This window comes from Mustela putorius, unplaced genomic scaffold, assembly GCF_011764305.1.
Source record: "Mustela putorius furo isolate JIRA1106 unplaced genomic scaffold, ASM1176430v1.1 tig00001059_pilon_pilon_pilon, whole genome shotgun sequence".
NCBI lineage: Eukaryota > Metazoa > Chordata > Mammalia > Carnivora > Mustelidae > Mustela > Mustela putorius.
The window spans coordinates 3623292-3646864 of NW_025421553.1; the positions used below are offsets into that span (position 1 = coordinate 3623292).

A 23573-nucleotide genomic window follows, 5' to 3' on the forward strand; every position below is an offset into this window, starting at 1 on the left:
ATGAGTTAGGTTCCTTATTACGAGAGAGGGATGATGAGATCTGTTCATGATAGGCAGGTGAATTGAAATTACAGTTTAGACTTCTTTAAGTAATTGGATGAATGTGAAATTACTCTGAGGTTGGCAGAAACTTGAGCCACCTTTTGGGTGTTCTGAAGTTGCTGTCACTGAAATATACCGCAGCGGAGCCAGAGAAGTGCCTTTAGAGTCACAAGACGAGTCTGAGGCTGAATGTTCAAGTTACTTAATTTTTCTGAATGTTGAGAAGAATAATGCTTCTGTCCTGCCACTTCTCAAGATTGTTTCAGGACCGAATTAGGGAAAATGGGAACGCTCTTTGTAGATTATAAGTTGTGAGATATATAGAAAGCCTTTCACGTTGAAGCTAGGAGGGAGGAAAATACTGCTGGTGATACTTTTTTAAGGTGGAGAAGGGAAAGGAGGAAACAGTCTGGAGGGTAGAAGAGACAAAATCAAATAAGTTTCAGACTCTTTAAGACCTCTGGAAAATTTTGAAGATGAGTCTAATTGATATTGAAAGCAGTAATGAGGAGAAATGGGATATCCTAATATTCTCATGTTAAAATGAACAGTTATCATGTCTTACTTTAATGGGAGAACTTGGGGCTCCTTTACAAATTACTCTTTCAAAGGCAGAAGTTCAGTATATAGAGCTTTTCTCAGACAATGGAATTCAACCTGGCTTTGAGAAGAAGATGTTGAATCTTTTGCCCTAGGACTTAAAAGGTCAAAGGAGGAGAAGTGTAGCACAGAGATGGAGCCAGTTTGTGAATATCCTCTAACCCTCCCTCAGGGAACTCTTCTTTTGCTTCACTGAGACAACACAAATGATCAGATGGTCGCTTCCCACCTTCTTGATCCTCCAGACACACCCTTGGTCACTGCTTTCCCATCCTTCCTTCCTGTACAATGGAATAGCCCCAGGGTCTCAGACCTGGATCTTACCACCTTTTTTTTTTGTGTCTCTAGACCTCTCCTTTTTCCCCCTCCTTTCCTAAAGGGTTTGGGCAGGCTCACATCTCTACTATTTAAAACCACCCTTCCCCCACTCCTAGGCACTCATCTGTCTGTGGCCGTATTGACTCTGTCACACCTAACTTTCGGGAAGCACGTTTAAGTTCATTGTCTCTACTTCTCAAAACTCCTGTTCATTCCTAAACTTCTCACAGTTCAGCCCTGATACTTATCAAGGCACTGAAACTATCCTCTGGGTCTCTAATTGTTAAATACAAGTGATGGTTGAGCCCTTATCTTTCTTGACCTTAGGGTTGAATTGACCCTTAATGACTCACTCTTTGAAATCTCATTTTGCTAAAAAAACAAAAAACAAAAAACAAAACCTCATTTTGCTCTTAAGACACCACATTCTCCTGTTTTCCACTTTTAAAGTTTTCTTCTCATTATTGCTGTTCAGTCTTGATCTTTTCCTTTGCCTCTTCCTAAAAATGGTGGTGATAGGATTTTGTCAATGATTTTCTAATGCTCTAACTGGTTACTGGCTCACCTGTTTATTTATATGACTAATTCTGGCACTATTTGTCTCTGAAATAATTTCACTAAGAATATAAAATAAACTGTGTATATATTTGTATCCTTCTCTCTGTCCCCAGATACTCAGAGTATTACTGAGCAAAAATGATCCCCATTCACTGAGCGCAGCAGGCAGGCTCTGCATATAAATGGTGTTCTTTGCATCTTGATTTACTGTATTTTGCAGTGTGAAGTTTACCTTCTGTAACCTTATGTTCTGACAAATATCCATAATGACTGATAAGATGTGATTGTTACAAAGAAAGACAGGAAGTTGGTCATGCTGGACTATTACAGATTAAAACTTTTATTGTCAAGACATAGAAACAATTAAAGTGTCTATCAATGGATGAATGCTTAAAATGTGAGTGCATATATTTATATATACCTATGTATAGATGTATAGTGTATATTGATTACATATATAATATAGCTATATTGTATACAATAGGACAATATAGCTATATTGTATACAATATACAATATATTGTATATATTGTATAATATATACAATATTATATAGCTGTAAAAATAAGGAATTACTGTTTGTGACAACATGGATGGCCCTTGAGTACATTATGCCAAGTGAAATAAGGTAGAAGAAGGCAAACACTGTATGGCCTTCCTTACATGTGGAATCTCAAACACAGAGGGGCTCATTCAGTTAAGCCTCTGATACTTGATTTTCGCTCAGATCATGATCTCAGAGTGCTACTCACATGAGGCTCCATACTCAGCAGGGAGTCTGCTTGATGATTTTCTCTTTTCTTCTCTCTTCCCTTGACCTCTCTCTTTCTCTCAAACAAACAAACAAACAAATAAATAAAATCTTTTAAAAAATAACATAAAAATAGAAAATAGAAACAAAAACCAAGCTCATAGATACAGAGAACAGACTAGTGGGTTCCAGGGGCGTGGGGGAATGGAATGGGTTAAGGTGGTCAAAAGGTGAAAACTTAAGTTATGAGTTTATGAGTTCTGGGGATTAATGTACAGCATGGTGACTATATTTAATAATATTGTATATTTGAAAGTTGCTAGGACAGTGGCTCTTAAAAGTTCTTATCATAAGAAAGATAGGGTGATGGTTGTTGACTTACTGTGATCATTTCACAATATGTGTATCAAATCATTATATTGAATACCTTAGACTAATATAATGTTATATGCCAATTATGTCAGTAACATTGTAGGAAAAAAACCTTGTAATATCTGAAATGTCTTCAAGCATCTGGTAGGGAAATAGAGGGCAAAAATCAGGAAGCAGAAAGATTCTCTTCAGTAGACATCTTTTAGAAAGAGTATCATAAACAGTACAGCAGTCTGCGAGGGCTGACAACTCATCAGTGGTACATGGGAAAAAAACAAACAAACCTTGAGAAACTATGGCTGGAGGCTTTTCAGGAATCTAGGGGCCTGGCATGGAATGCCCGAAGCATCTTCATAGAGACCCCTAGCCCAGAGGCTCTCGTTTTCCTGCTGTTAAATATAAGTCACTCTTTATACTTAATCTCATCTGCTCCATGGTTTAAATTTCTAAGGCCCAAATGATCCTCAAATGGGTATTTCCAACCCAGACATCTCAAGAGGCATTGTATTGTGTAAAGAATACAGGCTTTTCATCCAGCCTGACTGGATTCATACATACTCCTTGAGAGAGCTGTGTGGCATGGGGTGAGTCTCCTAACTTCTCTCTGCCTCAGTATCCCCATTTATAAAGTGGTGACATTAATAGTACCAAGTTTGAAGGGTGGTAGTAAGGATTAAAGGAGTCTATAGAAAACACGTGAAACTGTGCTGCAAACTGGTGGTAAGTGTAACAGTAATGTCAGCTCTTACTCAGTACTTGGATGTCCCTCAGGTGGTACCCAGAAATGCAACACATTCAAACCTGAAGTTACCATCTCACCCTGCGGACCTGTTCTTATTGAAAGAATTGTCTTGAAAGTAGTGATTTTTACAGAGGTTTTTTTTTTTTTTTTTTTTTAAACTATGTGCTTGTGTCGAGAATTTTAGGTCAAGAATAAAAATTGGATCGTAAGTTTAAATGGATGCAAATTTGGAGTTTATAAATACCGACATTGTAAAAATGCATTACATTACTTTTTAAATTTCTTTGGTTTAACCCATCAAGTCCATCACAGGACTGTGGGACTCTCCACAGAACATCTGCTCTCCATGTAGAGCACTCAGCATTCTATAGCACTTTCAGTTTCTGACCCCTTTTTCTGTATGGTTTTTTATGACTGAGGCAGGAAGAGCACTCGAGTCTTATACCAACAAATAAAGGATTCAGCCCAGATGTCACATTACTGTTAAGTGTATCCAGTGAATCTATACAGCATAGCAATTTTGTACTCACCAACCTTGTGAACAAGCTCTTCATCAAAGTCAGAAATTTTTCTTTATTCCTTTTATCTCCTTAAACTGGAATTCTTTTTCACTTTCTCCCTAGAATTTTCTTCCTATATTTCTATTAATAAAATATATTTGTCCATAACAGTATCTTACATACACATTGAAATTTTAAAAGTGTACTTCATGAGACCTTCAGGCTATAATTGTTACTGAGCCATAATAGTAGTTTTTATTACCATGGTTATCATTATATAATTAAAAGCAAAATATGCATTCTAATAATGACTAAAAATAAAAAGTGAACATTTATTGGAGATGCTTCTCTTAATGAAATGGATGGGGTTTTTTCTTCTTGATTAGTCCATGTACCCCTGGTTTATTATAATATATTCCTGGAGTGAGCTGGGACTCAACAATTTTACTTTATTTTTTGAAAAATATGCACTCTTGAATAATCTTATCTGCTACAAAAGGAAGATAGAAAAGAAAGAGATTTTATTCAATTTCTTTATTTCCTTGAACTCCTGACTTACATGCCAAAAATCTCATGATGTTCCTGTGAGCTGTGATTTCTCAGACCACTCTTTGGGTTATCTTTCAGTTTAGTTGAAGGCAACGGATTCACTTGACTTACAATTTGTTGATCGTTATAGTAATTCAATTTTATAATTTCTGGGAAGTGTATTAAAAAATGCTTTACCATGATTTGTCAAAAGAGTGTTAGCTATGTTTTTTTTTTTTCTCTTTTACTTGGAGGTGCCAGATTTCATCCAATTTAGTTGGAAAGGATTAGGAAAATTAAAAATTGCTAATTTTAATGCACATTTGCCAATGCAAGATTTTTGATAAAGTGCCTTTATCTAATTATGTACTTTATATTTTCATCAGAATCTTGGAGCTGCAGATTTAGTTCATTCAGTTTATGGAAAACATCCAACATAGAATTCTTTGGTAAAGCTAGTCATTGCCAAACCACCCAGCCAAACCAGTTGCCTTCTGTCTTTTGTCAATTTAAATAAAAATGTTAACATGTTCTAGAAAAGCGTTTTGCTCTTGAATTTTATTTGAGATGGGTGGACAGATGAGAGACAGTGTTTTGTCACTTAGATGAGGCAGGCTTTCCAAGTCTTTGTTTTATTCTTATGGGGATCTTCATGAGTCCTGTATAATAGTTGCAAGGTGGAAGTTGCTAGATAATTAAACAAAAATCATCATTTTCTCTGCTGTTCCTACTCCATATCTGACAATCAGGCAACTCAACCAAAATACCAATGATTCTGTCACCTCGCTTAGTCCTTACAAGAAATACATATAGTGTAGGAAAACACATAATTTATAGTATCTTTATTAAAGTCAGCTTTGCTAATGCTGGTATTTAAAAATGTTGCCATGTTTCTTCTCCTGGAATTTTTCATGCCCTGAGGCAATGCACCATGGAGAGATTGAAATAGGTGAGAGCTGGGTGTGTTTCTGCATTAAATTGGGAAGGGGTGACTGTGCAAAGGGAATGCAGTGGAAGGGAGAACTAGAATGGCAGCTCAGTCTTAGGCCTGTTCTTAGGTAGATCAGTCCCAGGAAGGAGTGTATATGGAAGCTGAGGGTCTGGGAATTCAGCACCTTATAACTACCTGTTACCTGTGTCCCTTTGGGAAATCCTCATATGTGATTCCCTGAGGTGCCTGGATCCACACCTTGTCATCGCTGCCTCCCCTCATGACTAAATTAGTGGACAAAAATTGGACAAAAAATGGACAAAAATTAGTGTCTCAAACTTTTGAGATAGATTTGGCTCTAGTAAGTATTTAGACATATTATTTGCATGTCTAGGAGAAGAAATGAGACCATCATCATTTCCAGCCAAAATTGTTTTTTCTTACCTCTGTAAAAGGATTTCTTACAATTTATGTTTTATTACTAATAACTTGAGCCCCTTTAATGAAGAACTAACTCACCAGAAATGTGAGAGTATATGTTCTTGCTTTGTTTGTTTATAAATATATCTCACAGATTTCTGATGTCTTTTTTTTTTTTTTGAGCTATATACAATGAAGAAAATGTTGACAAAATAAACAAAATGACAAAATAACTTTATGTTAAAGTTACTGTGCATGGTGACAAGTGAGTTGCTTTTTTTTGGTTTTTATTATTACTGAAATTAAATTCAACATTTATAATTAAAAAAAAAAAAGAAGAAGAGCTTATGCTCTTCCCCTTTTTGTTTTATTTGGCGAAATCCTGCTCTTCTTTACCATCTCAGTGGACTTGTCTCTGGTGTCCCTTCCTTCCCAAAGCTTTCCTCTTACTTTGCAGAAACCACCTAGTCTTATTCCTGTCTCACATTACAAATATCTCATTATATATGCCGCTTCAGTAATATCCCCTACATGGGGCACCTAGGGGGCTCAGTCCCCAGGCCCTTTCCATTTTGCTGCTTAACAGAGTGACTGTGTAGCTGACCACCCAAGCCAGGATGCTTGGGAGAGTGGAAAGGGCCACCAGTGACACCTATGCCAGGACGACAGTAGTGAACAGGATTTATGGTCCACCCCTCGACCTCTCCAGAATCCACCTACATCTCTGAATTCTAGTTCTAGAATCTCTAGAATTCAGCACATGAGCTTGCATTTCTGTAAAAGCTTTCCAACCTGTCTTCCTGTTTTGGCTCACGCTGCCTGCAGTGTTTGCCCCACTGTAGATGCAGTCTTCTTTCAGAATATCAATTTTAATGATGTCTCTCCTCTGTGTCTTGCAATTTTCTAATGGATTCCTGAGGGAAAATTCTGGAATTTCTTTTCTATTCTTTTTTTTTTTTTTTTAAAGACTTATTTACTTATTTACTTATTTTTATTAACATATAATGTTTTATTTGCCCCAGAGGTACAGGTCTGTGAATTATCAGGCTTACACATTGCATAGCACTCACCATAGCATGTTTATTTTAGAGAGAGAGCACGAGTGAGCACAGGCTGAGCGGGGAGGGACAGAGGGAGAGGGACTGGTCGCAGGGTTTATCTCCCAGCTCTCACATCACCACCTGAGTCAAAACCAAGAGTCAGCCGCTTAACCAACTGCTCCCCCCAGGTGCTCTGAAAATTCTGGTATTTCTTAAAATGGGTTACAAGGTTATGTGGCCCTTGGTTGCTTTTGAGCTTCTTCTTCTGTAGTGTGGCTGTTCTCTCTACCCCCCACCCCAATCCTGCCCCAAACCACAGCCCCAGTATCTGTACAAGTGCAAGAGAACTACCGACCACTCCCTCCCAACACACATTCGCCAGAGAGCGGAGTGAGCTCCTTGCCCTGTCTGAACACTCTGCTTATGCTCTTCCCCTTTTTGTTTTATTTGGCGAAATCCTGCTCTTCCTTACCATCTCAGTGGACTTGTCTCGGGTGTCCCTTCCTTCCCAAAGCTTTCCTCTTACTTTGAAGAAACCACCTAGTCTTATTCCTGTCTCACATTACAAATATCGCATTATATATGCCGCTTCAGTAATATCCCCCACATGGGGCACCTGGGGGGCTCAGTCTGTTAAGCATCGGACTCTTGATTTTTGTTCAGGTCATGATCTCAGGGTCCTCGGATCAAGCCCCTAGTTGGGCTCCACACTCAGTGAGGAGTCTGCTTGAGGATTCCGTCCTTCTCCCTCTTTCTCTCAAATGAATACATCTTTTGAAAAAACATCCCACTTGATGGGATTCTACTTGAGAGAGGTGATGTCCTATGCCTCATTCTGTTATCACCTTCTGCTGCTGGCAGTTGAGTGATCTGTGGTATTAGTGAACAAAATATCTCTCACCTAGACTGTGGCCCAGGCACATGGAGGTGAGGCCATGACAGTACCTCCCCATCTTGCCTTTCTGTGTCTGTCTCCTGTCTCCTTGGTCTGCTTTTCTTTGAATTTATTGCCTTGCTGCTTTTGTGAAAGACTTTTGTTGTTCATTTTATCCAGATTTCATCCATATTAAAAAAATAAAAGCTTAACTGAGATGTTAGGCAGTTAGGTGGGACATGCGTGGGATCATAAAGAGCCACGAATAGCTGATTCGAGCGCGCTGGCAGCTGCCGGGTGCTGTTCAGAATATTCTGTAGTAATAGCTCGTGTGGTCGGGGGAGAATCTGAGTTCAGGTCATGTCACTGGGAGCTGTATGGTTGTGGACCCCACAGTTTTAAAAACTCTGCCCCTAATAAACAATATTTCTAACAAAACAGTGGCTTTTTCTATTTTTTTTTCAGTCGATGAACAGTTTTTATTTAGAAAGGAAAAGATGTTTTTCTGGGATTATTTTCTGTTGAGAGTGGATCTGATCTCTTCTGAGTACAGTCATGTGATGCATCCTGAGAATTCAGAAGCTGACATGCTTGAAAGAACCCTGGGAATTGGGGAGAGTGAGGCTGTTGACCCGCCAGCTGCTTGGTATAGGCCTGCTTTCCTCAGTGTGTAGCACCTGGGGAGAAGCAGAACACGCTTCCATTGTTCTTCAGTTTCTTTGTTGCCTGTGTTGATGTTGACATGGATTCAGAAATGCTTTTGAAGGATCTAGCTTTGTCTAGAGTCAGCTTCCCGGTGCATCCTGAACTTAATTCTCTTCCTTTTTTTTCCCCCCCTTTTCTTAAATGGTTGATTACAGTAGACACGAATGTGCCTTCCATGTGTCACGTATACTAAATTATTTCATCCCATAGCTTTCATAAATTTGTTGTTTACCAGGTTTAGGGATGTGAAGAATTGAATTCTGTCTTGTATAGAAAATTCTTTCTTCGTTAATAGCACCTAGTGATCCCCCCCCCTTTTTTTTTTACCAAAAAATAGAATAAAAGGAGGAACAGTTGAAAATGATAAAGGTACAAAGTACGTTAAAACAAAACTGTCAGAAATCATAGGAACCACAGTGTTAAAAATACACACAGACACACACACACACATATGTATATATGTATATGTACATATAAATGCTTGTATGCAAAATAAAGTATGTGGCTATTTGGATATACTAAGTAGTTTCATCAATGAAACAGGCTTCCTGTGACCCACATCTTCTTAGTTGTGCAAGTGTGTGATGGGAATATTGCTGATTTCTTTACTAAAATCTTTTATTAAGTTAGACTGTTCTTCTCCCTGGTTAAATCAAAATAAACTATGCAGGATGGAATTCCAGACAGTTGATTGATTGGCTAATGAGAAAGCAGTGGTTTTAGAGTTAATGATTCTAGACATTTTCTTGATCATCATTGGAAGCTAGTTTTTTTTTTTTTTAATTTAGAGTTGTGATACAAACCTGTGATAAGCTGACCTTGACTTGACTTTATTCTGAATCTTAAGAGGGTTTTCTCCATGAATATAAAAAGACTTGATTAGTATGTTAGCCTACTTGATAAAAGGTATTTTGTGTATTATTCTTCCATTATTTTGTCTTAAATTTGATGAAGTTTCAAATCTATTGCATGCTCTCAAAGCTAAAGTAACTAGGTTATTTGTCTTTTGTGTGACTGAGTCCAGTGAAAGATGTGCCCTGTACTTGTGCAAAGTCAGGCAGGTGATTTTGGGACAGGCAGAAGGCTAGACATACCCACTTTCCCTCTTAGACTGTGAATTTTGCTGTGCAAGTTGCTACTTTTTGAGTTAATAAAAATAGGCCCTTTAAAAGCTAATGATACATAGAAGCCTTATAAGATACATATCGGGGGGGTGCCTGGGTGGCTCAGTTGGTTAAGCGTCTGACTCTTGATTTTGGCTCAGCTCATGATCTCATGGTCATGAGATCGAGCCCTGTGTTGGGCTCCACTCTGGGTATGGAGCCTGCTTCAAAGATTCTTTCTCTCCATCTCCCTTTGCCACTCCCCCTTCTCACATGCACACTCTGTCTCCAAAACAAATAAACAAACAAAAAGACATGCATCCATTTGGGGGTTTATAGGGTATTTTATAGAGGATTTGTATTGAGGGAATTTCTTGTTTAAAATTCTTTAATGTTATATCCTTATTCTCATCAGCATCCCTGACTCAGGACTGTGAGGAAAGAAGAATATTTTCTTTTTCTCATCTCCATTTCAGTCATGCAGCAAATATTTACAGGGTGACCACTGTGTCTGAGGAACTAGCGTACAGTGATCAGCAAGAGACAATAGTCTCTGTCTCAGGGAGCTGATATTCCAGACCCTGCATATATGTTCAAATATCAGGTAGGGGGGCACCTGGGTGGAGGTTAAGCATGTGCCCTTGGCACTCGTGTCATGATCCTGGGGTCCTGGGATCCAGCCCACATCCAGCTCCCTGCTCAACAGGGAATCTGCTTCTCTCTGTTTGCCCTGCCCCCTCCCCCCTACCCCTGCTCACTCGTTATTTCTCTCTCACATGCTCTCTCTCTGTCTGAAGTAAATAGATAAATAAAATCTTTTAAAAAAAAACAGCAATAGCAACAAACAAATGTCAGGTAGTGATGGATACTTGGGAGAAGGTGATGTGCCAGAATGAGGAAGCGACTTCCATTGGGTAGTCAGAAAAAGCATCTTGAATGGCAAGAAGGCAGGCAGAAGGAGCCAGCCAGCGGCCCTGAGGCAGGGACCAAAAATAGGAGGTGTTCCAGAACTGAAAGAAGGCCACTGATGCTAGATGGTATCAAGAAAGAGGGTGATGAAGTGAGAATGGTAGGGCCCATCCATAGCCTGGGGTAGGCTACAAAGATGGCTCTCTGTTGAGAGTTTCACGCTGGGATGATAGGATCTGAGATTAAGAAGCTGGGAGTTTTGTTTTGGCTGGGGGGAAGGGAGCCAGGAGTTTTATTTGGGTGGGGGGGTGGATGAAGCTTAAGATGCCCCGTGGACACCCATTTAGAGATGTCAGGGAACAGTTAGAGTTCCTTAGAAGCTAGTGTCACATTTAGGAGTCCCTGGGTTTTAAAGTCACAAGACTTTAGGGTTTTTGAGGTCACTGGTGAGAAATAGACTATAAATGCAGAAGGACTGGGCAAGGCTGCCATGTGCAGCCGTGCTCACTGTAATTTGAACATTGGAGTTGAGCATGGCCATGTAGTGGCGCTGAGCATGGGCTCCACATCCTACTTACTTTGTCACCCCTGGGGCTGGCTTGGGTCCTCTGTGCCAAAGAACATGGTTAGTTAAGGCTGTGTTTGTGTACAGTTACTAGAACAGAGTTTAAACAAACCTTAGCTTAACCACCTGTATCCTTTAATTACTACACTTCGAGAATATGTCAGATTTAAGATTTTGTTTCACGATGAAATGATCCCATGGCCTGAATAGTGATGCCTCACTCACCCAGACGTTAGGAGTGCATGGGTGGCAACTTCAGTTATCTGAAATGTAGATGAAAATGACTAAAGAAGAATGAATATCTCCCGAGCTGACCAAAGTTGATGTCTTAGAGTCCACTCGCAGGATTTAGCACTTTACTCATGGGTTGTGTCCCCCCTGATACCTTGTTTATTTTCATTTTAGGAAATTGGAAAGGAAGAGAGAGGAGATTATACCCTTTGATGGGAAGAGTGTCAGCCAATTTGTAGAGAGGTTTTAAAATAGGACTCTGTTCTCTGGCTAAAAGTGACTTCTATTCTTCCTCCATGTAAAAGGCACCTGTCCTTTCAAGGTCTCCCCAGATCTTATTTATTGTGACCCTGGAGGTCCTACTTGAGGTCCATGTTCTCCTCAAATTAGACTCCTTGGTACTGTTCTTTCTGTTCAACTCCTTGAGTATGGTTCCTCTTGATATGAAGATTTGTGAATTAAAAGAGTAAGAAAGATATACCCACTCCTCTCCCCCACTACTAGTCAACATATCAGGGAGGATAACTGATGGAGACACTTCATTTAAAATGAGGGTAACAGGCACATGGCAGTCACTGGTCCATAACAGTTCTGAGATCCAGCCAGGCAGGAGCCATTTCTTTAATTAGATCTTGGCCTCACTGCCTAGGAGTGTTCACTGTGATGATTGGCTTGGCTGGGCTTTTGGTTCTGTTCTCTTGAGTTTTCCTTCCCCTTCCATAAAAAGTAGCAGGTGTTAGCAGCTATGTAGTGTCCTTACCCTGCTTTTGCCCAAAGAAGATCAGGGGTCTAGAGGCCTCTTCCCAGCATGTAGTGTTTCTGTCCCTTTTAACCCAAGCTGATTTAATTCTTTTAAAAAACATTGTGGATTTCTTATGAATCAATTTATAATCAGCTCCCTTAGACAAAGGCAACAACCGCAGACTATGAAATAAGTTCTTCTGTACTTTAAATTCTTTGTGAGGCTTTTGGGGACAGGTGCCCTTACGATTCTAAGAGGAACTTTTGCTAGTTTGAAAGAATCGTATTTGATCTTTCTGAGGACTTAATAAAACTTTACAGTTACATCCGTGGTTTCCTGACAGCACTCTAGACTCAGTCTTCACCCAGAAGCCATTTCTTAATTATAGCACTGTTTGCCTCCTGATACATCTAAGGAAGACAGAGGAGAGAATTTTATATTTAACCCCAGTTAAGTCCTGGCTTTCTTCTATTTAACAGTTCCTTTTCATCTTGTTGCTCTGCTCTTGGATTTTATTGGAGTCAGGAAAAGAAGCTAGTCAGCACTTTGAGTGGTCAGCCTGTACATCTCCTTATCTGGATCCTCCCCTCATTAGGGACATCTTTTATTTTCCATGTTGCCACAGGCAACAGCATTGCTAAACTCTCTGCCTTAGTGAATAAACGTCCGCTTTCTTCCTGCTTCCAGCAGCTTTCTCTTTGTTCCTGCAGGCCCTACCTGCAACCTCCTTGAGGCCCCGAAGCTTTCATTCACACTCTCCTTAAGGTCCTCCCTGCTGCCTCATCCAGAAACACAAGGGGAGAGGGGAAGGAATGAGGCCAGATCCTGCAGGGCCTTAGTAAGCAGCATAAGGACTTGGGGTTTTACTTTGGGTGAGAAGAGAAACCAATGGAGGATGTTGAACAGAAGCATGAAGTCATCTGATCCATGTTTTAAAAGAATTCCTTTCAATGCACAGGCAGATGGAGGGATACCATTAAAGGAATTGTTTACAAACTCCAGGTAGACTTCAGTGACCGCTTGGATCTGGGAGTGATGAGAATTTACCTGATTCTGTTTATATTTTCAACATAGAAGCCTACGGGATTTGCAGATGGACCAAAGAGATAGATAGATGCTCAAGAGGTTTTGACTGGAGCCAATGGAAGAATGTTGCATCATGCATGGAGATGTGGGAGACTGCAGGAGAACAGGTTTTTCTAGGAGGGAGTAGAGTCTTCATTTCCCTTCTGGGCATGCAAAGTTTGAGATTCTAGTGGACATTTAAGTGGAGATTTCAGGTGGGCAGCTGGATTCAGGGGACAGTTGTAGTCTGGCCATACATGGGGACTTGTCAGTACTTAGATGGAATTTAAAGCCATGCATGAGCTTGATATAAGATCTGAGCCTGGAGCGATCTAGCCTTTCTCCTGCTTACAGAGATAATGAACAACCAGCAAAGGACATTGTGAAGGTGTGTGTGACAGGTAGGGGTCAGAAGAGAAGCCAGAGGAACAGGTGTCCTAGAAACCACATGACCAATGCATTTGAAGAAAGTGGGTAAAGACCCTGCATCCATCACTAGACTTAGCAGTAGGTGGTAGAGTGTGTTCTAAAGTAGGTTCAAGAGGGGAAAGGGCAAATATACTGCGGAATAACTGTTTCCCCCCCAGAGATTTATTTTAAAGTGCAGAAGTGAAATGGGCAAGTATAGGGGTTTAAAAAGGTGTTGTTTTTTGGTTGTTTGTTTTTAATTACAGGAGAAGTATAGGCATGTATTGTGCTAGGAATGATTCTATAGAAAGGGAGACTTTCATTCTGGCTAGACAGCAGAAAGTTGCCAGAAACGTGTTCCTCAATTGATGAGTAGAGATGGGATTCATTGGAGCAGGGACCCCCTCATCCACAGTCATAGGAGACAGGACACTTCACAGAGGTAGGCAGGTTTAGTAGAGGTTGTAAGACATGCACATCATCTTCTGTTGCTTCAGGTCTCTGTGAAATAAGCACGGTCATCAACTGAAAGTGATGGGAATGGAGGAGAAAGTGGGAAGGAGTTACCTAGGCGAGTGAAAGAAAAAAAATGTGGTAGGATTCTCAGTGTCCCTTTGGATTATTGATGATGAGTTTAAAGCCAGCCCATCAAGGGTGGTGCACTCTGCATCTCCACTTTTGACCAGCATGGAGAAGGCAGGGAATTGTGGGGTTTTTTTGGTGGCTCTTCTGGAGAGAAGATTGCAGGAGAGAAAGGAGGAAGATGGAAAGTGACAGCTACAGTGGATCGTGAGGGAAGTGGGGAGCTGGGTGGGTGTAGGGACGAGGGACTGAGAAAAGCTGCTAGAATCACTGAATTCTGTGTCCTGGCAGAGTGGGAATTGTAGAGGAAATGAGGTGAGAAAAGAGGAGTTGGTGGTTGAGGGTTGGAATCTTGAAATTGAGGTCATACATTTATATCTAGACAATGCTCCAGAGAGTGGCTTAACCTGAGGTTAATATGGAAGGGAGTTCAGTTCCTTGGATCTTCTGTTCTGTGTTTCTGGGCAAGTTGTTAGTGTTTCAGTTTCCTTATTTGCAAAATGGCAATTCTACTAGTTCCAACTTCATAGAGTTATTCAGAGGATTAAAGGAGTAAATACATGCAAAGTCTTCAGAGGCACTCGGCACATGGTAAGCATTTCATAAGTGTTGGCTGTTACTGTTGCTGCTGCTGCTGCTTCTTCTTCTTCTTCTCTGTTGGCTGTTACTGTTGTTTCTTCTTCTTCTTCTTCTTCTCCTTCTCCTTCTCCTTCTTCTCCTTCTCCGTCACCTTCTTCTTCTTCTTCTTCTTCTTCTCCTCCTTCTCCTTCTCCTTCACCTTCTTCTTCTTCTTCTTCTTCATCATTATTTCTAGAACTCTTAGATTGGTGCCAGGGTCCATGGAGGAGAACCGAAGACTGGTGGCTGGGGCCAGTGCCACTTCATGCCAAGCTAGATGGTGGTGCAGTGGCACATTGGAATCTTCTTTAATTGAAAAATGAAGCCCAGTTGTAACCCACCCTCCCTGTACCCCCGTGTAGACTGCCCAGTGACAGGCCTTCGGTTTTGTTCCTGCTGTGCATTAGTTCTGTTATGGTGGTTTTACCTGAGGATCTAAAGCTTCCATGATTCATACCAAGGAGCAAATTAAAACCATGTCCTGTTAATGTTACTTAGAGGTCATGGGATCTGTCAACAGAGGCATTGGGAAAAGCACAAATAACTCTCACTCCAGTCCTGAGTTTCTTGGAACGTATGTGCAAATTATGTTGAGTCCTATAACTCTCTAGGAATGAACTGTAGTTTATTTTTTAATTTTTTTTTATTTTTTTGAGAACTTTGTGGCTCTTTTGTCCCCTCTGGATGATCAACTCTTTTTTATACTACTCCCTTAGATCAAGAGATAGCTTTTTTTATACTGACAAAAACTATGTGTGCTTTTAAAGCCCTTTTTTGATCTCCAGGAAACATTATTAAATATCACTGTAGCATTCTTAAATTCTCCAAAGGAGAATCAACATTATAGCCAGTGTGAAATAAGATACAGCAATGCTTTTATGACTTTATGCTGTCCTTGCTTTATCTAAAAAATTTGTGGGGCTTATTGTATTGTTAGAAGTCTAGGACACTCCAAAAGAACAGTTGTCAAGTGAAAGGTTGCACTGTGAATTTAATATATATCTTTTGAAGGTTAGGATATTGATTTACTGGACAGTGTTAGAGTTTTAAAATCTAATTCTGAGCCTGTTACCTAGGACATTGATGAAACTGAGACATTATCAGCCAGGGTGGCTGAAAGACCCTCAGAGCATTTAGCCAAGACTGTCAGAAGTCAGAAGGAACTTGTGTCTGTCTGTCAGTTCTTCCCAGGGTCCTTAAGGGCTGTTATTAAGATTGACAGGACTGAAGAGGTAGAGACCCCTAACTGCTTGCCTCTTGTACCCTGGCAAAGGGCCAGAGCCAAGGAGGGCTACTGTCTTGATTCCTTAGTGATTGGGTCTTGGGTTGTAGTCTGTTCACATTCTCCTGTGTTAGGAAGCTGTCGGTAGAAATCAGGTTGAGAGGGAGGGCTCCGTTTTGGTTAATTGTTATCATCTTGCAAAGAAGGATCTAATCTGTCTTGTGTGGTTATAGACATTATAGCATGTAAGTTTGAAATAGCACAGTAGGGGGAATTTAGGGGGAAAAGAGATTGAAAGACTTTTCTAGAGAATGAGCTGCTTAAATGTTGAGACAGAATGAGAGACACCAGGCTGTCTCTCCATGTGACTGTCAAGGTAGACAAGATGGCTTCATATGAAAGTACGATTGAGAAAAGCCATTCTGCAGCCCAGCACCATAGTGGGCAGGGCTCTGGTCTCCATAGCTCCCTCTCTCCCGATCCAGGGCAGATAAAAAGACTGAATGGACCTTTCCTCTTTCTGGAAGTCCTCTATGAACTTGATTTCTTAGCTGAATGTCTGTTAGCTATTGGGCAGCACTGATTCCAATGTGGTACTCAGCTATAAAGGACTTGCAGTATTATGTTCTGTGTTGTCACTTAAAAATGCTTTTAAATTTTAAAAATGCAATTGCTTTATGAGCTGTTGAGTTGATAGATGTCATCTTCATAAGAATTTAAGGCTCTGTTCTCTGTTTCTGTATTTTGGAAAAGTTTTTTACTCATGGCCTGCTGTTTGAAGTTTCTCTGTTCAGTGATTCTTTCCTGCAATCACCCTGCAAAGCTAATGTTTTTAGTCCATCATTTTATTATCTCATACGTAGTCATCTCATACACATTATTCTCTCACTTAGCATATTCTGTTGCAATTCTGTGTCTGTGTCTCTTGACACGGTGTGAGTGCCTCAGGGCTGGGTCTTTGTTTCCTCATATGCCCCGGGACAGGGTCTGACAGGACATAGAAAGAACCTGTACGGTGGGTATTCCATAAGTGTTGAATGAATGATAACCCAGGTTTAGAGCCTAGATACATTCTGGATGTGGGCCTTAAAACTGGGGTATTGTGTCGGGATGCCTGGGTGGCTCATTCAGTTCCACATCTGCCTCCGGCTCAGGTCATGATCCTAAGGTCCTGGGATTGAGGCCGTCCCCCACCCCCCCTTCAGCTTCTTGCTCAGTGGGGAGTCTGCCTCTCCCCACTGCCCTCCTGCCCCTCCCCCTGCTCCTGTGTGGTGAGCATGTTCTCTCTCTCAAATAAATAAATAATTTTTTAAAAAGTGGGGTATTATGTTCTTGGTGAATTTTTTGTGCCCTTTTTATTTTTGGTTGTGGGGTAGCTGCCTGATGTGTTTTGTGGCACTCACACGTGTTCTGTGTTTGATTGCTTGTTGATAATGAGCCGTGACAAGGGCCATCAGAGTATGGCTGCTTAGTTCCAAGGTTCTTTCTCTCCCTTGGTTGAGTGTAAGTGGGTTTTTCATTTTAAGATGTAAGCTTATGAAACCTGGTGACTCACGTTTATTATTTATGTTCTGGGGTATTTATCATTGTCTGACCTCTGTAACCCCGTTTTCTATTTGGATCAAATGAGATTTGTGCATGGGAAGCACTGGATTGACGCCTCGCATATCTAATGTGACCTGAGCTGATTGAACAGCCTTTGACGATCCTGACTCCCTCTTTGGCTGCAGAATTGTAATTTCTAACTCATCTCAGAATCTTAATTATACTTTTTCACCGCACAAATCTGATTGTTCTCAAAGAAAGATATTAATTTTAAAATTATATAGATTATCATTAATGGGAAATTTCCCCCATGTTAACCAGTCTTTTTTTTTTTTTTTTTTTAAGATTTTATTTATTTACTTGTCATAGAGAGAGAAGCGAGAGCAAGCACAGGCAGACAGAGTGGCAGGCAGAGGCAGAGGGAGAAGCAGGCTCCCTGCCAAGCAAGGAGCCCAACGTGGGACTCGATCCCAGGACGCTGGGATCATGACCTGAGCCGAAGGTAGCTGCTCAACCAACTGAGCCACCCAGGCATCCTGTTAACCAGTCTTTATTCCATTTAGTTTCCTGGTGTTGTTTATTTATTTCCTAAGTAGGCTCCACACCCAGTGTGGAGGCCAACATGGGGCTTGAACTCATGACCCTGAGATCAAGACCTGGGTGGAGATCAAGAGTGGGATGCTTTAACCAACTGAGACCCCCAGGCACCTCCCCTGTTTTTTGTTTTTTAATAACTTAACATTCTGGAAGCAAAGCCAAACAAAAGAGGAATTGGTTTAAAGGATCTGTTTGTAAAGTTTGGTTTCTAGGGTTGATGTTAGGAGGAGAGAGGAGGAAGCTCTCTTCTAACTTCTGTGTCTTTTTAGTTTCAAGTTGAGATTAGAAAAAAAGTAGTTAAGACCAGGGGCACATTCCATTCCCTCCTTTCCTGCCCACGCACTTAGTGAGGCTTCATGTGTAGGTGTGATGTAAGGGCTGAAATGAAGGTTTATTTTTAAAGTGAGTGAGTCTGCACCTTTAAAAAATAAGAAATGTTAAGAATTAGAATAATGAACATTGTGTTATAAGTTGCTACACTTATATATATAAGATCTTTACTTTTTTAAAAAGTTGAAAAATAGTTGCTGTATGAGTTGCAAATAGCAAAGATGATATATCCAGGGAGAGTTCATAATGTAACAAAATCTTATAATATGACTATGATGTACATTTAGTGTGAATAATTATTATATAGATAGGAATAAGTGGTAAGGGGATAGTGTAAGGTCTTATAATCACCCTGTATACGCACTGCTGTTGTTGAACAACAGAGCAAGTACTTCTGCCCTCCCTGAAGGGGCAGGGGAAGGGGAACTGGGCAGGAAGGTTCTCTTGGACTCTTCCTCAACCTTTGGTTCCTGACCCAGAGGTGTCAGGGGAGTATGAATGTTTTCACCATAGCAAGCCCAAGGGGGCTATGAATAAAGTGGCTCAAGGTGGGCCTTGAGCTGCCTCCTCCCTGCTGTGAGAATTGCCCCTTCTTCATTAAGGAATATGTGAAGATGGAAACTGGTAAGTTTCGCCCTTTGGATCTCTAGCCCTTGTCCCACAAGGCACTGGAATTCCTTCGACAGTGCCCTTTTACGGAATTCTCGATCTGACCCCTCTGCACATCCTTATGTCTCCTTTGCTCTAACCCCAGATGGAGGAACAGGGCTGAAGGGTTATTGTTCCATGGTGTGTGTGTGTGTGTGTGTGTGTGTGTGTGTGTGTGTGCACGCGCGCGCGCACACGCGCTTTCATTTCACAAAGGTAAGATATAAAGGAAGGGATCTTCCCAGGGCCAAAAATTCTCCCATTACTGTCTGAAGTTCTGTTCCTTAGAGATTAACTTGAATTCATAAATAATACCTTAGACTTTAATAATAATTATCACTAGCATGCATATATAGTATGAACCAGGGACAATTCTAAAGACTTTGTGGGAATTAATTTATTAATCCACACAGTAAGCCCATGACGAAGATTTGGAGAAGTCCAGTAACTTGTTCCAAGTTCCATGGTGATGATGAGGGCAGAGCCTGGACTGAATCCTGCTGGGTCTGCTCTGGGACTCTGACCCTCAGCCACTGCACCGAGTTCCCTTTCCTAGATACTTAATGAGGATTTGATTTAATGTGCTTTCTTCTTCATGTGTTGCAGTGCTGTCTATAAGGGATAGGACAGAAAGTGAAAAGGGTAAAAATGTTGAGGAGGAGAAATGGCCGTAGGGCACTTACGATGGGAACTTTGGAAAGATGTGGGGAGCATTCTATCTAGCCATCATTTTCTTGCTCATCAGCATCTGGATTATTAGTGACATTACAATCAGTATGAGAACTTCACCAAGAACCTACAACAACTGTTGCTCTTCTCTGCTTCTGAATATCAATTTCATTTTTCTTTTAGTATTCTAGCTGCAGAAAACTCTTGCATGTATTTTCTGTGTCTGTGTGATAAATATTTATTATTTAAATGTCATTTAAAATAACACTTTGCGAATATTCTTGACGTGAAAGCCAATGAAAAACAACTAATTTCTATAATTACCTCCTTTTTCCCCCCTCACAGTATTGGCTGGATCCTGCAAAAACCCTTGCTGAACACAAAGAACTGATCAACAGTAGGTATTTGATGTTAATTTTGTTAAGGGGTGCCTTGAAAATGATACTGTGTCCATGATTAGTTGGGTGCAGAAATACACTTTAGTACTACAGGGATGAGTACTAGTACTCAAGTATCAGAATATGGAAATGGGTGTTCTGTGCATTGCCAGACTCTTCCTCTAAACTCTGATTAAATTTTAGTTAATAAAGACTTTAAGTGATGGATCTTAATATTGAATTTTGCTTGGCGTATGCCTGCCTTTAAATTGTCAGTGATTTAAAAATTTTTCTTGTCTTTAAAATTTCACCTTAAAATTTTTTTTTCACCTTGAAAAGGAAAGGCAGAGAGGCATTAATTTGGAAAAAAGTAGACATCCGACCTTCTAAAGAGCTTGAGTTTCTTGGGTTAAGGAGTGGTTTTGTTATTCACACTATTACGTGCTTGGGTCCATCATAAGGAGTGCCCTTGTGTCCTGGAAGATTTCTGTGGCTTCAGAAAGGACCCATCTATTTTTAGGGGATCTCTTTTGGTTTTATGAATATGAATCTTACTAGGTAACTGAGGGTATAATTAAGGTTATATTGTATAACTTAAATTTCCATAACCCAGGTTTTTCTTTATGGAAGTATATGCATCAATGCCCATGATCCTTAAGTATGCAGAGAGTCATTTTTTAAAATTAACTTTTTGGGGCGCCTGGGTGGCTCAGTGGGTTAAACCTCTGCCTTCAGTCCAGGTCATGATCCTAGGGTCCTGGGACTGAGTCCCCCATCGGGCTCTCTGCTCAGCAGGGAGCCTCCTCCTCCTGCAACCCCCCACCCGCCTGCCTCTCTGCCTACTTGCAATCTCTATCAAATAAATAAATAAAATCTTTAAAAAATTATCTTTTTAAAAATATGATAAAATATATAACACAACATGTACCATGTTAGCCATTTTTGAGTGGCCCTAAATACATTCATTGTGCAACCATTACCACTACCTCCAAAATTCTTTCACCATCCCAAAGTGAAACTCAGTACTCATTGAACCATTTTGCTTTGCTGTGAAAATTATTTCTGGTAAGATGTAGTAGATTCTTGGGCCTTCATTACCCCCATCCTGACTCTGTCCTTCACATGTTTGTTGGCTTATTCCCTGTGGTAAAATCGGGTGCTTCACGATCCCCACGGGCAGGAATGTATCTGTGCAGCTGGAAACGAGGAACTGCAGAACTAACAGGAACTCAGACTCAGCACGTCCAGTTTCTCTGAACGTCAGCATCATTTTTGTTTCTCTCTGTTTACCCATGTCTGTGGGGAAACCTCTAGCCACGCACAGAGGTCGACTGGCGGTCTCTGTCCTGGAGGCCCCAGTTCTGTGGGAGGGTGTATCTGACCAGCCCAGCGAGAGTCCGTGGCTCACTCAGTCTACTCAGTGGTCTGGGCTTCTTCAGGGTTCTATAAACATAGCTGCTAGGGTGCCAGCCTTCCGGATACGGTTGGGTGTCAGTTGCAGAAACAGGCTTGTAGCTGGCCGGTGGGCGTTAGAAAGAACCCTCCAAAAATATACCTCAGATATCACCAAGTTCTGTCTCCTCAGCCTACAGAGGAGTAAGTCCTAATTCCTAAGGGGTTCATGACTTGCCCTTGGTGAGAAGCTAGTTGGTAGCAGAGGGATGACCAGAGCCCTGGTCTTCTGACTTCTAGCACTTCTGTATTTCTAGTACTCTTCCTGAGTGGGCAGACTGCCTACTGAAGGCCAAGAAGGGGAGGAATGAGGGTACCTGGGATTAGTTGTGAATGCAGGTAACTTCTGTGAGGTATCTACATATAAATGGTAGGAGTTCCAATTTAAAAAGTTTCATCCTTCAGGATCTAAAAATTGGTACTTTTCCCAAGAATTCAGGTATAGTAATAAATACAGTAAGTCTGTCTTAGCCATTTGAATGAAGTAGTTAAAAAAATACCAGTTTAAAAATTAGAAAAATGTCAGGAATGATTATTTTAAAACAAACTTACAGGATTTATTTTATTTTATTGTGTTATGTTATGTTAGTCACTGTACAGTATATCATTAATTTTTGATGTAGTGTTCCATGCTTCATTATCTGTGTATAACACCCAGTGCTCCATGCAATACGTGCCCTTCTTAATACCCACCACCAGGCTCACCCATCCTCCCACCCCCTCCTCTCTGAAACCCTCAGTTTGTTCCAAAGAGTCCACAATCTTTCATGGTTCATCTCCCCCTCCAATTCCCCCCTTCAACATCATTAGCCATCAGGGCAATACAAATCAAAACCACATTGAGATACCACCTTACACCAGTCAGAATGGCAAAAATTAACAAGGCAGGAAGTAACAAATATTGGAGAGGTTGTGGAGAGAGGGGAACCCTCTTACACTGTTTGGTGAGAATGCAAGTTGGTACAGCCACTTTGGAAAACAGTATGGAGTTTCCTCAAAAAGTTAAAAATAGAGCTACCCTGCGACCCAGCAATTGCACTACTGGGTATTTATCCCAAAGATACCAATGTGGTGAAAAGAAGGGGCACATTCACCCCAATGTTCATAGCATCAGTGTCCACAGTAACCAAACTGTGGGAGAAGCTGAGATGCCCTGTAACAGACAAATGGATAAAGAAGATGTAGTTCATATACACAATGGAATATTACTCAGCCATCAGAAAAGATGAATACCCACTATTTGCATCAACACGAAAGGAACTGGAGGGGATTATTCTAAGTGAAATACGTCAAGCAGAGAAAGACAGTTATCATATGGTTTCACTTATATGTGGAACATAAGGAATAGCATGGAGGACATTAGGAGAAGGGAAAACTCACAGGATTTTATTTTAAAAAGTTGAGATTTCTAAGTGATGAGTCTATTTTATTTGACGTGCATTACTAGTGGTCCTGAGCACATTTGAAGTATTTATTTCTTTGTATGGTATGAAATATTCTATTTAAATATCTGTAATCTCTAATGAAGCTGTTTTTTAATCCTAAATAAATGTTCTGTCAAAGAATAAAATGCTGATATTGAAGGAAGGTGATATAACTAAAGAAAACATAATTTTTATATTTTACCTCATGAAATACTTTGATAATTAATGAAGGAAAATGGTTGTCACATCTCATGTAGATTAGTCAGAAACAGTATCTGTAAAAATGATGGAGTATTTGCCAGTCACCAGGATTCTTATAGGTGGGTCTTAATTTCTTTCTCCTTGAGCTCATGGAAGACTTACTATCATTAGAGGCCTTGAATTGGTGCTCACAAAAGGTGTTTTAGAGGATTTCTGGTTTTTGGCTTCTGTATTTTTTAGCTAATGTGAAACATTAACTTATTAAAGGTAGATTCTATTGAAAGACATAGATTCAAGATAATAATTTAGGAATGTGCTTCATCAGCACACTGTTTATTGATAGTCAGTCTTAGAACAGGAAGCCAAAAGATATCTGATCAGGCATATCCTTGCTCCAGAATGTCCATTTCCATAGCCTTACATTGACCTATAAAATAGTGATGGAGATGAAAGTATTTGCTTACTTCGGAGGTATTATAATTCTTTTCCTTGAGAGGCTATATG

At 40.4% G+C, this 23573-nt stretch overlaps 1 protein-coding gene across 4 annotated transcripts in view; it reads left to right on the top strand.

Moving 5' to 3' along the window:
• EPB41L4A (erythrocyte membrane protein band 4.1 like 4A) overlaps positions 1-23573 on the top strand; it is a 250082-nt gene that overhangs the window by 110993 nt on the left and 115516 nt on the right. For all 4 annotated transcript variants that reach the window (XM_045087135.1, XM_045087137.1, XM_045087136.1 and 1 more), the window contains exon 3: positions 19961-20012. In XM_045087135.1, coding sequence (XP_044943070.1) covers positions 19961-20012 — 52 coding nt within the window. The remainder of the gene's footprint in view (positions 1-19960; positions 20013-23573) is intronic.